General features: G+C 50.0%; 1 protein-coding gene and 1 pseudogene across 2 annotated transcripts; one reads left to right on the top strand and one right to left on the bottom strand.

Moving 5' to 3' along the window:
• Positions 1-6,224: 6,224 nt before the first annotated feature.
• Positions 6,225-7,183, bottom strand: LOC117722727 (transcription factor Sp1 pseudogene; annotated as a pseudogene).
• A 2,573-nt stretch (positions 7,184-9,756) lies between these two features.
• Positions 9,757-16,794, top strand: LOC117722682 (aquaporin-12). Of its 2 annotated transcripts, XM_076914726.1 has the most exons (4): positions 9,757-10,434; positions 12,043-12,159; positions 14,295-14,405; positions 14,976-16,794. In XM_076914726.1, the coding sequence occupies exons 1-4, from the start codon at positions 9,828-9,830 to the stop codon at positions 15,122-15,124; spliced, it is 984 nt and encodes a 327-aa protein (XP_076770841.1). In that variant the 5' UTR covers positions 9,757-9,827; the 3' UTR covers positions 15,125-16,794. The 2 variants fall into 2 exon arrangements, with proteins under 2 accessions (XP_076770841.1, XP_034377833.1); XM_034521942.2 differs by lacking the exon at positions 14,295-14,405 and having other exon boundaries at positions 14,976-16,541.
• Positions 16,795-16,810: the final 16 nt, after the last annotated feature.

The raw sequence follows: 16,810 nt of genomic DNA, 5'->3' as shown, positions 1-16,810 counted from the left end.
GGGCACCTAAAGGAAGATAGGAATTCAGAAATGAATCTCCGTGTTTATAGTGTAGGGAGATGGGATTCAGACCTCAGTTATGTTTTCTGAGAAGACAGAAGAGCAGCCATGTCTACAGAGAGGTAGGGACAGAAGCAGCCATGTTCAGGTTGGGATCAGGACGGCAGGCTAGAGGCCTAGGCCGTGGCCATGGCCAGTTTAGCCCTTGATGCTCTGGGTTGTACCATACATTGAATATAAAGAAATGAGGAGACAGTGTGGATGGAGTTAGACGAGGGGATCAAAAAGATGTGCTCTTGATGGGATGGGATGCTGCTGGCAGCACCAGGACTTGCCCTGCCTCCCTAGGGGATTCTTCGTCTGTCCATTGTGCTCTCCATGCATTTAAACCCCAGTTCACCTATGCTGGAGCATCAGCATATAGAGGCTGTGAAAGGTTGGCTTCACCAGCACCTCCAGAACACGGTGCACCAAAACCATTCTCTTGACATTAGAGATGAACGATCCTGAGCAGGAATTTAGCCTGTGAGGCAGAGAGAACTAGGAAGTCAAGGTTACAAGTAAAACTACAAAGAGAAACTGACTCCAAGGCAGGCTGCTGAGCCCTGGGTGGGCTCCTCCGCTTCTTTGGAGCTCGGTGGAGATGGCTTCAAATGCCAGGCTCAGGAAATAAACCCCTTGTTCTGGCGGCTGAGACGCAAGGGCATGTTAAATTGTGAGGCTCACCGACGTGAGTATCTATGAACTACATGCTCAAAGGGGTGTGTTTTCTCAGACAATACAGAGCAGTGGAGACCTGCCTGTGGCATTTGGAGGAGGATCAATAGTTCCTATGTTTGGGTGCAGGCTGTAATATTTTTCTATAGGCCTAGAATCTTCCACACAGCACTCAAGCCTGTGGACAGAGACTTGGAGGAAATGCCAGGCCTGTCTTCACAGCAAAGAATATTCTCCTCAATTGATGGTAGCTCCAGTCAGTCCATCTCAGTGACTAAATGAACAATTTGAGGCACCATCTCTATATGAGGAAGCCTGTTCCATCTTACAGGAGAAGGCTGCATAGCCCCTCACTCACAAGCCATTGTCCCTGAATAATCATCCAGGAAGAAAGAAATATTCTTCCCCTTGATGTGGACTTTGTCCCTGTTGGTGCCAAATTCTGACCATATTTGAGCTCATGTACGACTGAGTTCAGTCTTATGATTGCCTTACCCAACAGCAGTGTGGAGAGGGTAGACATTTCTCAGAGTGGCATGGCTATCCAGCAGGGTTTCTGCATGTTCTCTTTACTGGGCCACTGCTCCAGGCCTGCCTAGGAGGAAGCAGAATTCTAAACGGTCCACTGTAGACAGTTGTAACTGTCATCAGGTATGGCCAACCATCACTAAAAGGTGAGAGTGGAAGGGATAGAATGCAGGTGGGAGAGAGATGGGCACCTAAGCAGGAATGTCAGATGTCTGCGAGCCAAGGGACACAGGCAAGCCAGGACAGTCAGAGTCCTGGAAAACCAAGGGACACAGGGCAAGCCAGGACAGTCAGAGTCCTGGAAAACCAAGGGACACAGGGCAAGCCAGGACAGTCAGAGTCCTGGAAAACCAAGGGACACAGGGCAAGCCAGGACAGTCAGAGTCCTGGAAAACCTCGGGTGAAGGGATGGCTGGCAAATACAACTTGGGAACATCCTAGTGACCCCATACTACCTACAGGAGCCCCCTGAAGTGTGCCTTGGTAAGCCCTGGCTCTAAGAACTGTTTCACGTGAGAGTCTGGAGAAATGTGTTGGTAAGACAAGTGTGGGAGATCAGGTGCTACTCAAGGACCTAGATGAATTCAAGGATGACTTCTACCCCAAGATGGATTCAAGGATGAAGACAGAGAAAGCAAAGCCCATGACTATACCTCCTGGCATCACCAACATGCCAGTATCTGAGTACATTGTCATACAATGATCCCCTAAACCTTTACCACAGACATCTGTGTATGCACGTATAAGTCTTGTCTCAGGAGTGAGCCCATCACTTACTTCACAGGGCAGCACCACACAGTCATGTCTGCTGCCCCTCTCACTGGTTTCAAGGGGAGGAGAGCTCACAGTCCATTCAGGACTCCCCTCTATACAATCTGCATTTGGAGCTGTTGTCTTCAGACCTAGGGCTCCCTCCTACATCAGAGTGCATATGTGCACTCACCTTGTGTCACTCTGTGACAGCCATGGAGCCGGGTAAGAGGAACATCATAGTTGGTTCCTGAGTAGTTGGAGATGGGATGGCCAGTGGAAACCCTGCAAACCATTCACACATCTAGAAATAACATGGAAACCATTTGCTAATAGAATCCATATTTAGGCCAGGCCTCATGGCTCACACCTGCAATTCCAACATTTGGGAGACAGAAGCAGGAGGATTAGAAGCCCAGTGTTATCCTCAGCTATGCTGTGAGTTCAAAGCCAGTCTAGATTATATGAGATCCACTCTCAAAAAAAAGCCAATTCATGTTAATATAATAATGCACATTCATCAAACATTACCCTAAACTCATCCCTTCCAGGGTTCCACCAAGAGCCTGTGTAACTGCTTAGACCAGAGCAAAATAAATAAATAAATAAATAAATAAATAAATAAATAAATAAAAATAGGTAAACATTAAACTCTTTTAGAAGTCAAAGCAAAGTTCTCCTTGGGCTTCCTGTTACTTCATGGCACTTATTAGCAACCACAAAATGATGTAATATAGAATATAATAAGATTTAACTTCTAAAATGTTATGTCTAAATTGTACAGCATGCCGAAGCCCAGAAGCTCATCCTAGAGTTATTTATCAGAATGACTGACAGCCAGAAAACCGAGAAAGGGAAAAACATTAACTTAGTAGAGAGAGTTGTCTTGCCGTGGCTCTAGAATCCAGCAGTGGGTCACTCATCTGTGGTCACACAGTGTGGATGACATGTGGTGTGGACAGGTCCTGCTCTTCAGAGGAAGATCTGAACTGAGGAGTCTTGGAGTCATCTGACCATCACCAGGAAAAATGAGAAGAGACGGGTACCGTGGCCAAGCCTGGCAGCAGGCCAACGATGTGGGTATGTATGCTGAGGCTCAGTTGTCCAAGGGCAATGCCAGAATTTTGGGATACTGCCTGGATTGGCACAGAGTAGGGGTACGGAGGAGAGTGAAATGCACTCCAAATACTTCCTGCCCAACTGTTCTCCCCCAGAGGGAAGTAGAGGCAGGAAGAGAGAGGAGAGAGACCTGCTCTAGGGTGTTTTACCCAAGGGGTGACATCAACAGAACTATCACTAATATTTTCCACTTTCAAGGAGGCACTGGTGACACAGGCAGGTGGCACTAACTCATCTGTCCTATTGCCATCTGCCGTTCTTTCAACCACTGTGCACTCTTGAGAGCTCAGGGTTCCTTCTTCTACGTGTCTCTCTGATCCTTGCATCCTGTGGCTGATGGATAATTAGCTCCCATGTCTCTAACCCCAGAAAGTGTTGCCACTAGTTGGACTACAAATCGTCAACCTATGTGGCATTGACATCACTGTTGGCAATACAGGTAACCTTCTGGACAGTGGGCCTCTTTACTGGCAGTAATAAAGGTGAAGGTGGAGGCAGTGCTCCAGCCTTCTAAACTTGCCTCATTGTTCAGAGGCAAGGTTCCCCCCACACACAGACAGACACACACACACACAGACATACACACACACACACAGAAATACACACACACACAGACATACACACACACAGACATATACACACAGACACACACACAGATACACATACAGACACACAGACACACACACAGATACACATACAGACACACAGACACACACACAGAGACACACACAGAAACACACAGATACACACACACACACACACACACACACACACACACACACACACATTTCCCTTCAGAAAAGGGCAGGACTCCCAGGGATATTCACTAAGCCTCGCTTATCAAGTTGCAACAAAACTAGGCACCTCCCCTCATATTAAGGCTGGATGGGACAAACCAGTAGAAGGAAAAGGGCCCCAAAAGCAGACAAAAGAGACAGAGACAGCTCCTGCTCTCACTACTAGGAGTCCCACAAGAAGACCAAACTATACAATCATAACATATTTGCAGAGGCCCTGGGTGAGACCCATACAGGCAGGTTCCCTGATTGTCAGCTCAGTCTCTGTGAGCCTTGTGAGTCCTGGTTAGTTGATTCTGTGGACTGTGGTCTTGTGGTGTCCTTGACTCCTCTGGCTCCTACAATTCTTCCTCTTCTTCCTCTTCCTCTTCCTCCTCCTTCTCTTCCTCCTTCACAGGATTCCCCAAGCTTCATTCTCCCTCCTTAATTTGGTGGGTTCTTGATATGCTTTGGAAGGTGACACTTTACAAAGCTCTTAGGACACTTATGGCAAGTAAATTTCTTCTCACCCATGCATGAGTGCTCATGTCTCTGCAGATCATCAGGACATGCCAAGTTCTTACCACAGCATGGCCAGAAACTCACAAATATGCCTCTTTTCTACATGCCAGCTCCAATGTGGCATGGCAAATGTGTGGTTTGTGCCAGGATCTCCAGAGTCACTCCCTTCACTCTGTAGCGACAGACATACATGTCCCACTGGGTCCTCTGATCAGTTTGGGGATAGGGATCAGGGCCATTCTCTTCACCTGCTGTCTCGTTGTGTTCTATCCCTACCAGAACCACAGTCCAGGCCAAGGTAAGCTCCATGACCCCCTAGGGCACTTTTGATAGTCAGCAGAAATCTGAGAGATGGTTCTAGTTCCTCGAAGTACCCAACACTATTAATCTCCCGGGGTCTTGGCATGGAGGAAGAGTTGAACAGCATTCACATTGACTATGCAGCAGGAATGGAGGCAGCTGAGGCAGTGGGTATCTAGATAGTACTGCTGCTGCTAGTCTTCCCTAAGTCAATGCCCTTGCTGCCAAGGACCAGTCTCAGCTTGGAGAGGAGTTCTGAGGAAGGGGTATCTGGGAGCAGGGAAAGAATGAATGGAAGTCAAATCATGGGGGAAAAGCTGATGGCCTGTATTCTGCTCAAGACAGCCTTCTCTGGAGATCTCCAGAGAAGTTCAGCTCTAGCAGACCAAGGCCCAATCTTTTATTTACATATCAATTCTGTCATTTACTCCAGGTTCCTTTTTGATTATCCCATGAATCAGCATTCTAAGACCCCACCACTCTGATTTCCAGAAAAAGACAAAAAGCACAACTTTAAAAAAAAAAAACATTTTAAATTAATTTAGAGATCTGCCTGCCTTTGTAAGTGTAGACAATAAGCTATCTGGGTGGGATCTCGATCTGAGACCACCACTCCCACCCTCTCTGTCCCAGGCTGACCTTGAACTCAGAAATCTGCCTGACATTGTGTCTTTCTGACAAGCTGGCACAGTGCAACTACCTGTATTCTGTTGGGTCTGCAAAGCTCCTTATACAATTCATATTGCATCCTTATATTTTGTGTGGTTGAAAAATTATATATTTTGAACTCATGTTTTCAGAGTTCTTTCTCACAGCCCTGATGGCTGTCCTGAAGGTCTCAGCATTTACCATTTTGCTGAGACATTAGCTACACCCTTGCTCCCCAAACTTATGCTGTCTCTGATTATCCTGAGTCATTAACCTTGGCAGATAAAACATTCCTCAAAGGAAGAACATGAAAGCATGTACATTATTATATAAACAAGCCTTACACCCACAGCAGTCATCAACACTTGGAGAGTCCCTCCATGCCCCCGTTGGCTCTTCCAGGGGCAGGAACCATGTCATTCAGTCCCTTACATGGCCAAGCCAAGCCTGAGTCAGAACATTGCATCAGAGGCCAGGAGATTGTCTAGGCCTGTGTGTTCTGAACTTGAAGATTTTGTGGCTGGGTGTATATGTATGTCAACTGAAATGTCCTTTGACTCCTACTATTGTCCCAAATAATGATGATATAGCATTCTTAAGTTGAAGGCTCAAAAGGTTCTCCAGGAAATAGCTTGAGTTGTGAAATTCTGCCCTGATGATAATGCCACTTGAGAGACCTAAAGAGCTTCCCCCCTTGTTAGTGGAGGGGGTAAGATTTGTTGATACTATGTCTGCTGATTTCACTTTTTTTTTTTACTTCCTTGCAAGTGAGTTTCTCAGCATCTGGTCCTACTGGATGTTCAGAGCATTCAGACCCCTAGGGCCCACTGACCCAGTGCATCTGGCTATGAGAGCTAGTTCCAGTCATCTACTGGTGGTAAAATTCATAATTTCTATGTTGCTAGTGGTAATGGTTGTCGAGTGCCTGTTGGCTCTGGTGCAAAAAGAGGTAGAAATATTGTGAAGACAGAAAGCTGGCAGAACTGACAGGAGTCCCTGGGGTGACAGGTTGTGAGTCACTCTCCTGGGAACCAGAGCTACTGATAGTGACTGCCTGGGAGCTAGGAGTCAAGGTCACTCCAGAAACACTGTTGACAGAGTAGCAAAATAATGCTCCCATTCAGGGCCCTAGTACAGCGGGTCACATACGGAGTTCATCACATAATAGAGAACACATTACTAGCCAGGCCTTGGAGGGGGGACATGTTTGGGGCAATAGCAATGATGCCGCCACTTCCTTGATTTGTGATGAGCTATGGGTCTGCCCCTGGTGGTCATCAGTCAGGAACTGTGGGGTGACTCTATCCTGAATATTAAGCATCACTCTGGGTAGACCTGCCAGAACTTGCTACTTCTCTACAGCGGAGGTAACAGCCACAACATAGACTGTGGTTCTGAGAAGGCTCACTGCTGCTGGGACAGGAGTAGCCTCAGGGGAGGAAGAGATGATCTGTCAGTCATTGACATCCTGTGAAAGCTAAGGGGCCATGAGTTCAAGTTCACCTGTGCCTCTGACTGGCTCAGACCCTGGAATTTGTTTTTCTTACTGGGTGACTCAATTCTGTTGCAGGTTGCTGCCAGCAGAGCCAAAGATGGCAGAGATTTCCACCATCTGTCTCCTCCATCGCTGCCATTTGAGTCTAAGAAAAGGGGCTACTATTGCCCCCAACAACTTTTTTGGTCTTCAGCACCACTGTCACTTCTTCAGTGGAATAACCTTGGCTGCTCATGGTGACAACTGAAGAGTGAGTTCAAGTTAGTCCAGAGTGGGTAGTGCCGACCAGGACCCAATTTGGGAGGGGTCATGAAGAGCAAGTGGCATGTCCAGGTAATTCATTAATTCATCCTTTCTTCTTTCTTTCTTTCTTTCTTTCTTTCTTTCTTCCTTCCTTCCTTCCTTCCTTTTTTCCTTCCTTCCTCTTTTTCTTTTCTTCCTTCCTTCCTTCTTCCTTCCTTCCTCTTTCTTTCTTTCCTTCTTTCTTCCTTTCTTTCCTTCTTTCTTTCCTTCCTTCCTTCCTTCCAAAAAGGTAGGAGTGAGCTAGAAGCTGTGCCCTGGTCCCTATTTCCTACCTGTAATGTCTCGAAAGGTGTAGAAAGATTCCCAGACAAACTGCCATATTCATTCTTGGTAAAACTTTCAGTAGGCTAGTCACAGAGGGGGGCTCACTCTATCATATTGACCAAAGGCATCTATAGAAACCCTAGCTAATAGTGCAGACGGACCTAGCAGGTAATCCAAAGATCAGGAGTGAAGAGACGTGGCCACTGTCTGCGCTTTAATTCAGCAATGCACTGGAGGTCCTAGGCAACACAAAGAGACAAAAATCCAAGTATCCCATATGGAGGATCCAACTGTTTCAGTGTTAATTCTCCCTGCTCTAATGTTCAACACAATCCCAGCCGTAATTCTACAAGATTTTAAAATTAAAGCTGAGAGCTGAAGGAACGTGCACTGCTCTTACAGAGGACCCAAGTTCAGTTCCCAGCACCCATGTCAGGCAGCCCACAAGTGCCTATAACTCCATCTCCCAAGGGTTTCACAACCTCTGATCTCGGTGCACAAAACTGCATATAGACACAGACATGTAATGAAAATAAAAATCTTAAAATAGATTAAAATGGAAATTGACAAGCTGACTCTTAAAATTTGTATGATATTAGGTTGCAAATAGTCTTGAATAGGGCAAAGACTAGAGGCCTTAAACTACCTGGATCCAGAAGGAATAGTGTGTGTGTGTGTGGGGGTGACATTTATGCTATCAGGGATCAACTGGCCAGAGGCCAGAGCAAAGACTCACTGGTCCAGGACCCCCACCATGGATGGAGAAAAGAGCTACCAATGCCAATGAAGAAGGAAGGATACAGATGTTGGTGTCATAAAATGGTGTGTCACCTGAACCCTTTCTCCCAGGATTCCCTGTGGAGAATCTTCCTTCTCCCACAGTGTGGCCTGACTGGATCTGGTGGCTCTCTACCCTTCACAGCACAGGGAGCAGCCAACTTACTGCCACATTCCCTGGGGGGGGGGGGTGTCAGAAGCTGGACCCCAGCTCTGGTTCTCAGCCTCCCACTGATGTCACCAGTCAGCACCCTCTCTTGGAGTTCTTTATCTCTGATCTCACTGGGGCCTGGATGGAATTCCTCTCGGGGACTTCTGGGCATCAGCCAGCCGGGTGTCCCAACTCCATCTGACCATTCACTCTGTCTCTCCCCTTCCCATTGCACTCCCTGCTGGAACCATGGTGGTGTCTCTGGGGACAGTGTTTAGACCTAAGTCTGATTTTTTATCACAGCAGCATCTTCTGGAAATGTTCCTTCTGTGGCTGGGGACATGCTTTGTCAGGACCCATTTCAACCGTTTCTCAAGTCAGATGTGGGGAGGAAGCTCATAGACCCTCATAAAAGGCTTTGCTTAGCCTGGCCTGTGCCTGGAAGATACCCCCCCCCCCCAGCCCCTTGGAATACAAACTCTTCCTCTTGTCTCATTAGTGTCTCTGTGAGGTATTTATGACAGCCCCCCTCATCCCAGAACAATGGCCTAAAGGACTTCATGCTTGTCAACCTGACCAGGATCTAGCCCCAAGTCACCATAGTGTACCTAACTCCTCTGATTTCTCTAGTCCTGAAAGCCACAGCCCACCATATGACCCCAGGAAGGTACCTGCCCATACATCTGTATCCAGTGAAGAGGCAGGGTGCTGTGAGGGGCATGATCCCTCAACAGGTGTCAAAGGTCCTCACCCTGGCCTGACACATCCTTGGGTCTGAGGACAATGCTTCTCAGCCAATCACTGGGCTAAACACTCCCTCACAGCCTTTCTTTTAAAATGCGTTTTGTTTGATGTACACAGAAAAACCAAAGGTACAACGAAGTGGCCCACATCTGTAGGCTTAGTGTCCTGCAGCCCAGAGCTCCCTGCTCGGGGCACTGGTTTTCTGGGGGTGGGGGCAGGGATGGGGGACAGACCTGATCTATTTAGCAGATCCCAGTATGGCAGATATTTGTTGGCTAATTCCAGGAGTAAGGGTCCCAGTGTGCTCTCAGATCTAAGGGCTCTTCCCAGGAGGGGACATAGCACAGTTGCAGGAAGATGAGGGACCAGGTGGAGCACAATGCAGACGTCAGGAGGTGGTGGTGTTGTCCTGGTGCCAGGAGCCTGAGTGTAGGTCACAGACCTCGTGGTAGCTTTGAAGAAAATGGCCTGTCTGCAGTGCCCCAGGCTGGTGAGAGAGGGAAGCTGGAGCAGGTTGTCTCAGCCCAGGGAGAATGCCAAGCAGGGTGGGACCTCTGTGGGTGTTCCTTGCATCACTTGGCTTTGTGACCAATGGTGTCAGTTGTAAGGGGCACAGGTGTGAGTGTTCCCAGAAGCCAAGTGCAATCTCTTACGGCTCCTCTGTCCTTGGGCAGCAGGACCAGCTAGTCCCCGACACGTCACCAGGTCCTTGCTCCTTGTAGAACCCAGACTGATGGCCAGTCTGAATGTGTCCCTCTGTTTCTTTTTTGCTACCTGTGCCATCTGTGAGGTGGCTAGAAGGGCATCTAAAGCCCTGTTCTCAGCAGGTACCTATGCCAGTTTTGTCCGGGAGGCAGTGGGCGCAGCCCAGCTGGCAGCCTGCTGTCTGGAGATGCGGGTGCTGGTGGAGCTCGGCCCCTGGGCCGGGGGTTTCGGGCCTGACCTGTTGCTGACCCTGGTCTTCCTGCTTTTCCTGGTGCATGGGGTCACCTTCGATGGGGCCTCTGCCAACCCCACCGTGGCCTTGCAGGAGTTCCTCATGGTGGAGGCATCTCTGCCCAATACTCTGCTGAAACTGTTGGCCCAGGTGCTGGGTGCGCAAGCTGCCTGTGCCCTGACCCAGTGCTGCTGGACCTGGGAGCTCAGCGAGCTTCACCTACTGCAGAGCCTCATGGCTGTACACTGCAGCTCAGCCCTGCGTACATCCGTGTTGCAAGGCATGCTGGTGGAGGGCACCTGCACCTTCTTCTTCCACCTGAGCCTCCTCCACCTGCAGCACAGCCTTCTTGTCTACAGGGTGCCTGCCCTGGCCCTGCTGGTCACTGTCATGGCCTACACAGGTAAACTTGCTCCCCTCTCTGCTAGACCTAGCAGGACCCCCAACACGTAGGATCATCACTGTCTAGGGATACCTCCCTCAAGGTGGTGCCCTGGGCCAAGGGGCCCACAAGTCCTTGGAGACTGGGATAGCCACTTCTTGGGCCTCTCACAGGAGGATAGGGGCTGGAAGGCTAAACTTGGGGTTGTGTGTAGGGGATTCCTGTACCATATATATCTGTCCCCAATTTCCAGCAGTTGGAGCAGCTAAGCATTTTAAAACTTGGTCCTGGCTGTGCTCTGGAAGTCCCTGAGCCCTCCAACACCCCATAATGGGTGACAAGATTTATGAGTTCTTTCTTCCTGGGTCCTTCCACTCTCCTCACTCAGTCCTGAAACAGCAGCAGCCTCTCGTGCCTGTGATTTCTGCGTTCCACAGGCTGGCATCTTGACTGGGCTCTTTTAGGGGAGGCTCTGGTCCCAGCTCAGGCTAACTCAAGGGCCATGCTCTGATTTTGCTTCCCAGGTCTCATTAGCCCAGGGACCCATCTTGAGGAAGGCGTGCCTAGGCAGGGTGATCCTAGGACAGGGAGCACTGTAGGCGCTCAGAGAGCTGCTCCTCAGAGCCATGGATTCTTGCATTATGCAAGAGCAAAGGTCTCCCAAGGCTTCTTCCAAGAGGCCAAGAGCCCAGAAAGCAGAAACGGCACAAGCCGATGATGCCGGGCCGACCCAGCACAAGACTTGGTGAGCCGTACTAGCAAGACGGTGGGAAGGAGCTCCAGCACCCTGCTGTGATGGGATAAACTGAGGCCAGCTGTACAGAGTGCACAAGAGGGTAATGACTCCCAGCAGACTGAACAGGAGCAGCTGGATTCTACCCTACCGGCCAGAGTCCCCAACTCGCACAGCAGAGCTGCCTGTGACAGGTACACAGGTCTAGGTCTACACACTACTTGCTTCCCCTGAGGCCCAGGCTTTCTTCTGTCTGCCCAGTACCACTGCCTAGCTTCCTGGCATGGCCTGAGAGATAGTAGCAGGCTCAGCTGCTCCCCTCACCCCACTTCTCTTCCATGGCTGCTTAGCCAGTGACTCCTCTGCAGTTCTCCCAAGGCCTGCAAGTGACATCCCTGTTACTGTCACCGGTTTTAGCTCCCTGCCCCTTCCCCATCTCAAACTTGCCCCTTACTCCCCTCCCTGTCGTCTTTCCTTATTTATTTTTTTGTCCTCCCCTCTCTGGCTTTCTTTTCTCTGTGTGTCTCCATCTCTATCCTCTCCCACTTTCTTGCCCATATCTTCTGCGGCTTCTCCCCATATCCCTCTGGACCACCTCCCAGAAGGCAGAGGTGAGATACTGACGAAGGGGTCTCAGGATGATGTGTGTCGGACATTCCTGGTGAGACCCTGGTTCCAGCTCCTCTCCTGTGACCTTTGGCCTTGGCGGAACCAGACTTGTCTTTTTGTGGCCATCAGCATTCAACAGGGAGGGCAGCTGTCCCAAAGTCCCCAGTGTCATGATCCCAGTCCTGTGTCTAGCACCGTGGTCTCAGGGGTGGTTCTTTCCCTGATCTGTCTGTCCACGCCACTTCAGGCAGAGCTAGCCCATGAGAATTCCATGCTTCTATCCACAGCCGGGCCCTACACATCTGCCTTCTTCAATCCTGCCCTGGCTGCCTCTGTCACATTCCACTGCACTGGGAACACCTTGCTGGAATATGCCCACGTGTACTGCCTGGGTCCTGTGGCAGGTAAGCAGTGGGAGCAAGGCTGGCCTGGGTCGTGTCCACAGGCAGGGTGCAGACACAGACACCCAGGAAATTGCTGGTTACAGATTCACAATATGGCCGTCTTTCCTAGCTCCATGGGATCTTGGTGGGGGTGGGTGGGACGGGGTGGGGTTTTGGACCTGTTCTCTCAATCTCTGCAGTGTGGGCAGTTGGAAGAAGTGACTAGGTTGGGCGTGTCTCTGCTTGGACCATCACAGAGGAAGGGGTAGTGTTGGGTGGAGAGTGGTGTGTGGAGACTTGGGCCGTCCTAGGGCTCTTCGTGAGAAGAAGGGACAGGCTGCAGTAGGTTCCCTTGTATCTGGGATTCCCTTCCTAGTGCATCTTCACATACCCAGTTAAAGCTGTCTTGCTGAGTGCTGGTACCATGGAGCCTCTGGGACACACAGGCCATGCTTGGATGATCCCATACCCTTCCGGGCTGCAGACCTGGGTGGCTCAGGGCCTGTAGCTCCTAGCAGGTCTTCCTTGTGACTCCTTGAAGCACAGAGGGGACCCCCTCCAGTCACCCAAGGTTTGAAAGAAAAATAGCAGTAAAGTCCCTGGGCCAGAGTGAGCCAGAGAAAGCCACCAGATGTCTCTAGTTACAGGATCTGGACAATTCTGGGGGTTTGGCATTTGTGAACTAGGTAGAGGCCACTCCTTTCTGGCACTGGGCCCAGGCACTAGATTTCCCCCCACTGACCATGACTTTACCAGATGGCTGAGGTCTGCTGGAACCTTGGGTGTCTTCCTCAGGCACTATCCATCTTTGTTGTTGTTGTTGTTGTTGTTGTGAGAGCTCTCAGATCTCAGATTAGGCAAGGTTGGCTGGCCAGTATGCCCTAGAGAACCTCTTGTCTCTTCCTCCCAAGTGACAGGATTACAAATATGTGCCATGGTGCATTGATTTGTGTGTGTGGGGGGGTGTAGCTTGGAGACAGGGTCTCTCCTAATAGCCCTGGGTGTCCTAGAACTCTTTATGTAGATCAGGCTGGCCCCAAACCCTCAGAGGTCTGCCTGCCTCTGTCTCCCGAGTGCTGGGATTGAAACATCACTCTGGCTTGTCAGACTTTTTATACATAGGTGCTAGAGATCAAACCCAGGTCCTCACACTTGTGAGACAAGTACCTTGTGGGCGGAGCCATGTCTTCAACCCTAATATTTCAGTTTTTGGCCTAACTTTGGGTAGGCTGCCCCCATGCTCACCCCTCATGGTGTGGGGTTTACTTAGACCTCGTCAGCCTGTACTCGTGACCCTCCGGCCTGGTGTGACAGAATGACAGGCATGTACCACCATGCCTGGCTCCCGTAACCATGGTCATCTGGAAATCGCCAACACAAAAACAAGTTTACAGAGTTTAGTTAGAAATCAGTCAACATTGAGGGGCCGGCGGAGGCCAAGTGTGGCCCTGGAAGGAGCAGAAAGCTTCCAAGGTTCCAGGGGACCTCAGCTATCTGGTAAAGTCATGGTCAGTGGGGAGAAGTCAGTTAGAAATCAGCCTTGAGGAGAGGTGGCTCTGTGTTTTAAAAAATGCTTTTGTCGTTCTTGTGTGAGGAGCTGAGATCAAATCACGGGGCGGGGGTGGGGGATGGGGGTGAGAAAGAATCTTCAAATCACGGGGCGGGGGTGGGGGATGGGGGTGAGAAGGAATCACCATTAAGGATGAGGCTGTTGTGCAGCAGCGCCCTCTGCTGGGCAAGAACTGCAAGCTACTGTATTTTGGTCTTGCTGCTTAGGGGCCCCTGAGCAGGGGCCCTCTCTGCCTCTGGACCCAGAATACCACCACATCTGCTTCGCATCTTCTGGTGAACAAGGTCAGCAGTGGAGTGGGGGCAAGTCAGGCCATGGCCACAGGAGCCTTTCTCTGGAGCAAAGTGGCTGCTGGGACCTGAAGCAGGTCACATGAGGGCGTTCCATGTAGGGAACACTACAGCATGTGCTTAAACTATAAACAGAAAAATCAGATCTTTCCTTCCCTGGGTGCCTTATCCCTCTGAGGACCTAGAGGCCAGGTGGGGACTTAGAATATCAGAGAAAAAAAGTGGAGATTGAGCCAGCTCCACTCTCCTTGGTCCTTCCCAACCCGAGTCTAACCCCGATCTCCTTCCCGTCTTAGTCAGGGTTTCCATTCCTGTGATGAAACACCATGACCAAAGCAACTTGGGAGGAAAATGTTATTTGGCTCACACCCCCACATCAAAGGAAGTCAGGACAGAAACTCATACAGGTCAGGAACCTGGAGGTAGGAGCTGAGGCAGAGGGATGCTGCTTACTAGCTTGTTCTTCATAGCTAGCTCAGCCTGCCTTCTTATAGAACCCAGAACCACCAGCCCAGGGATGGCACCATTTACAATGGGCTGCCCCCCCCCCATTAATCAGTAATTAAGAAAATGCTCTATAGCCAGATTTTATGAAGATATTTTTTAGATTGAGGTTCCCTCCTCTAGTTATCCATCACACACCCCCAACCTCTAGTCACTGAAAGCAGCTCCTCCCACAATGCCACAGGCTGAAGCAACCTGAAGGAGAGACCGCAGTATAGAACTGAAAAATGGCGTGGGACATTTCTGTGGGGCATCCTGAGTCCTGGGACCCCAGAGGATAATCTAGAAACATACTAACCTCCCATGGGTGCTCCCTGGGCTCTAGGCAGCTTGTTCCCAATGCTAAGGGGTAGGACCAGGGAAGGGGTGTGGCCAGAAAGAGCCAGACCAGAGCTCAAGTAGGAGCCTGCAGGGAGGGCCTGGGCAGCAGCTTCTGTTCAGGCTGCTCTATGACCTGACCCCATCTCTTGCAGGGATGGTCCTGGCTGTCCTACTCCATCAGGGTCACCTTCCCCGCCTTTTCCAGAGAAACCTATTCTACCGGCAGAAAAGCAAATACCGAACTCCCAGGGGGAAGCTGTCCCCAGGTTCTGTGGATACCAAGAGTCACAAAGGGGAGTAGTGGCGAAGCGCGGTGGCCACTGGGGTCCAGATGAGCTGCCTTGCTCACCAGAGCTTCAGTCACCTACTAAGGTCTCCCCTCCACAAAGTCATTTGCCAATAAACTATGGTTAAGACCTGCCTATCTCCCTTGCCTGAAGGAAGCTTCTGGAAGGACAGGTGTGGGTAAGTCCTTTCCTACCTCATGTTTACAGAGTGATGGTAAAAAGCAAGGCCACGAAGACTGGCAAAATGCACAGGGTGCGATAACCTGGGCCTGGATACCCAGTACATGCCTGGGAGCCCACAGAAATGCCCAAGGCTTTCTGGGATCACCAAGGATAGCAATGGAACCTGCGGTGGATAAAGTTTCCTTCCCTTATGGCTATTTATCCCCTAAAGCCAGGCCAAACCTTATCCCAGGAGTCCCTAGGTCAGTTGCCTCTGTGGCCGTATAGGATTAGAGGACAAAGCAAGAGAACAGTCTGCATTTCCTGGATACTGGTGATGTCACATTGAGAAGGAGGATCTTTCCAGGGCCTTCCATGCCTGTCCCTTCACCTTCTATAAAGGCCTCTCTGCTTACCCATCCTGGCAGAGCTGCCTGTCTGAAATCCTTAGCCTTTTTCCTCTGGGTTGGTATGACTAACTTGGGGATGGGTGATGGCCACTGGAAGGGGCTAGAGAGCCTGCTCTGTATGGCCTTGGGCTTTGGGAGCACAGAAGAGTGATGTGGGGCAGCTTCCCTATGATGGATGGGCTATTGCCTACTAGCATCCTGCAGGGCTTTGTAGATGCATCAGGGCTGGAGGCTGCATCAGAAGAAGAGTGGACATCCAAGAAGCAGAGACAGCTCCTCACAGCCACACTGGACCCAGGGAGGCCAGCAGCCTGGGGTCTTCATGGCATGCACAGATGGATAGGACAAGAATCCTGCTGTGATTGCAGTGCCAGGGTCACAGCCCTATTATATGATGCAGCAGAACCTGGGCCAGATGTGCAGAGTGAAGAGATAACACGTTGATGTATAGGATGGCTGTACTGGGTAATGCATAGGGAGGTGTGAGAGCCAAGTGTATCTGGGCTGAGGTGGTGACAGGATAGCTTAGAGCCATTCTAGAAGCCTCGTGAGTGTCCTATGCACAGGCTTGTACACATGCACACACACACACACACACACACACACACACACACACACACACGGGGGTGGTATCCACACACAATTTTCAGTAGGGCACATGGATGTTCGTCTCACTGTTGTTTCTAACACTGTTGAAAATTGATCATTTTTTGAAGTAACATGTTGAGAAGTCTCCAAAATGCTATAGACTAAGATTTGTCAATAAAACAAAATGCATCTTTTTTTGGTAGAAATAAATCTGTTTCTAGCAAAAACAAAACAAAATAAAACAACCTCACACTTGTTGGTTAGAGCAGTTTCACTTCCTCTCTCCCCTCTTTGGAAAATCTGTTTGGAAAAGGCAGAGAAACACTGAATTGTTCTGTAGAGGAAGGAGGTGGGTAAGGGGTGCAGGACAGAGAGTCAGCCTGGGGGAATCTGGGAGCCTTGTGGCTATGGGTAATACACCTGGCTGGCTTTGAGGACCGTTCAACCCCGCTACCTCCCACAGAACTGTGAAATCAGGATGCTGGTGAAATCAAGTTTTCTTAACTTGAAAAATGGCTGTGCTAGGCTGCTGGGTGCTCA

The sequence above is a fragment of the Arvicanthis niloticus genome, chromosome 17 (assembly GCF_011762505.2).
Source record: "Arvicanthis niloticus isolate mArvNil1 chromosome 17, mArvNil1.pat.X, whole genome shotgun sequence".
Taxonomy (NCBI): domain Eukaryota; kingdom Metazoa; phylum Chordata; class Mammalia; order Rodentia; family Muridae; genus Arvicanthis; species Arvicanthis niloticus.
Note: the sequence above shows the minus strand (reverse complement) of the source record. Positions and strands in the feature narration are given on the sequence as shown.

Coding starts and splice junctions, on each gene's coding strand:
- LOC117722682 (XM_076914726.1), top strand. CDS start 9,828: ATGGCCAGTCTGAATGTGTCCCTCTGTTTCTTTTTTGCTACCTGTGCC. Junction 12,160..14,294: donor CTGCCTGGGTCCTGTGGCAG/GTAAGCAGTGGG, acceptor TTCCCGTCTTAG/TCAGGGTTTCCATTCCTGTG. Junction 14,406..14,975: donor CAGGACAGAAACTCATACAG/GTCAGGAACCTG, acceptor CATCTCTTGCAG/GGATGGTCCTGGCTGTCCTA.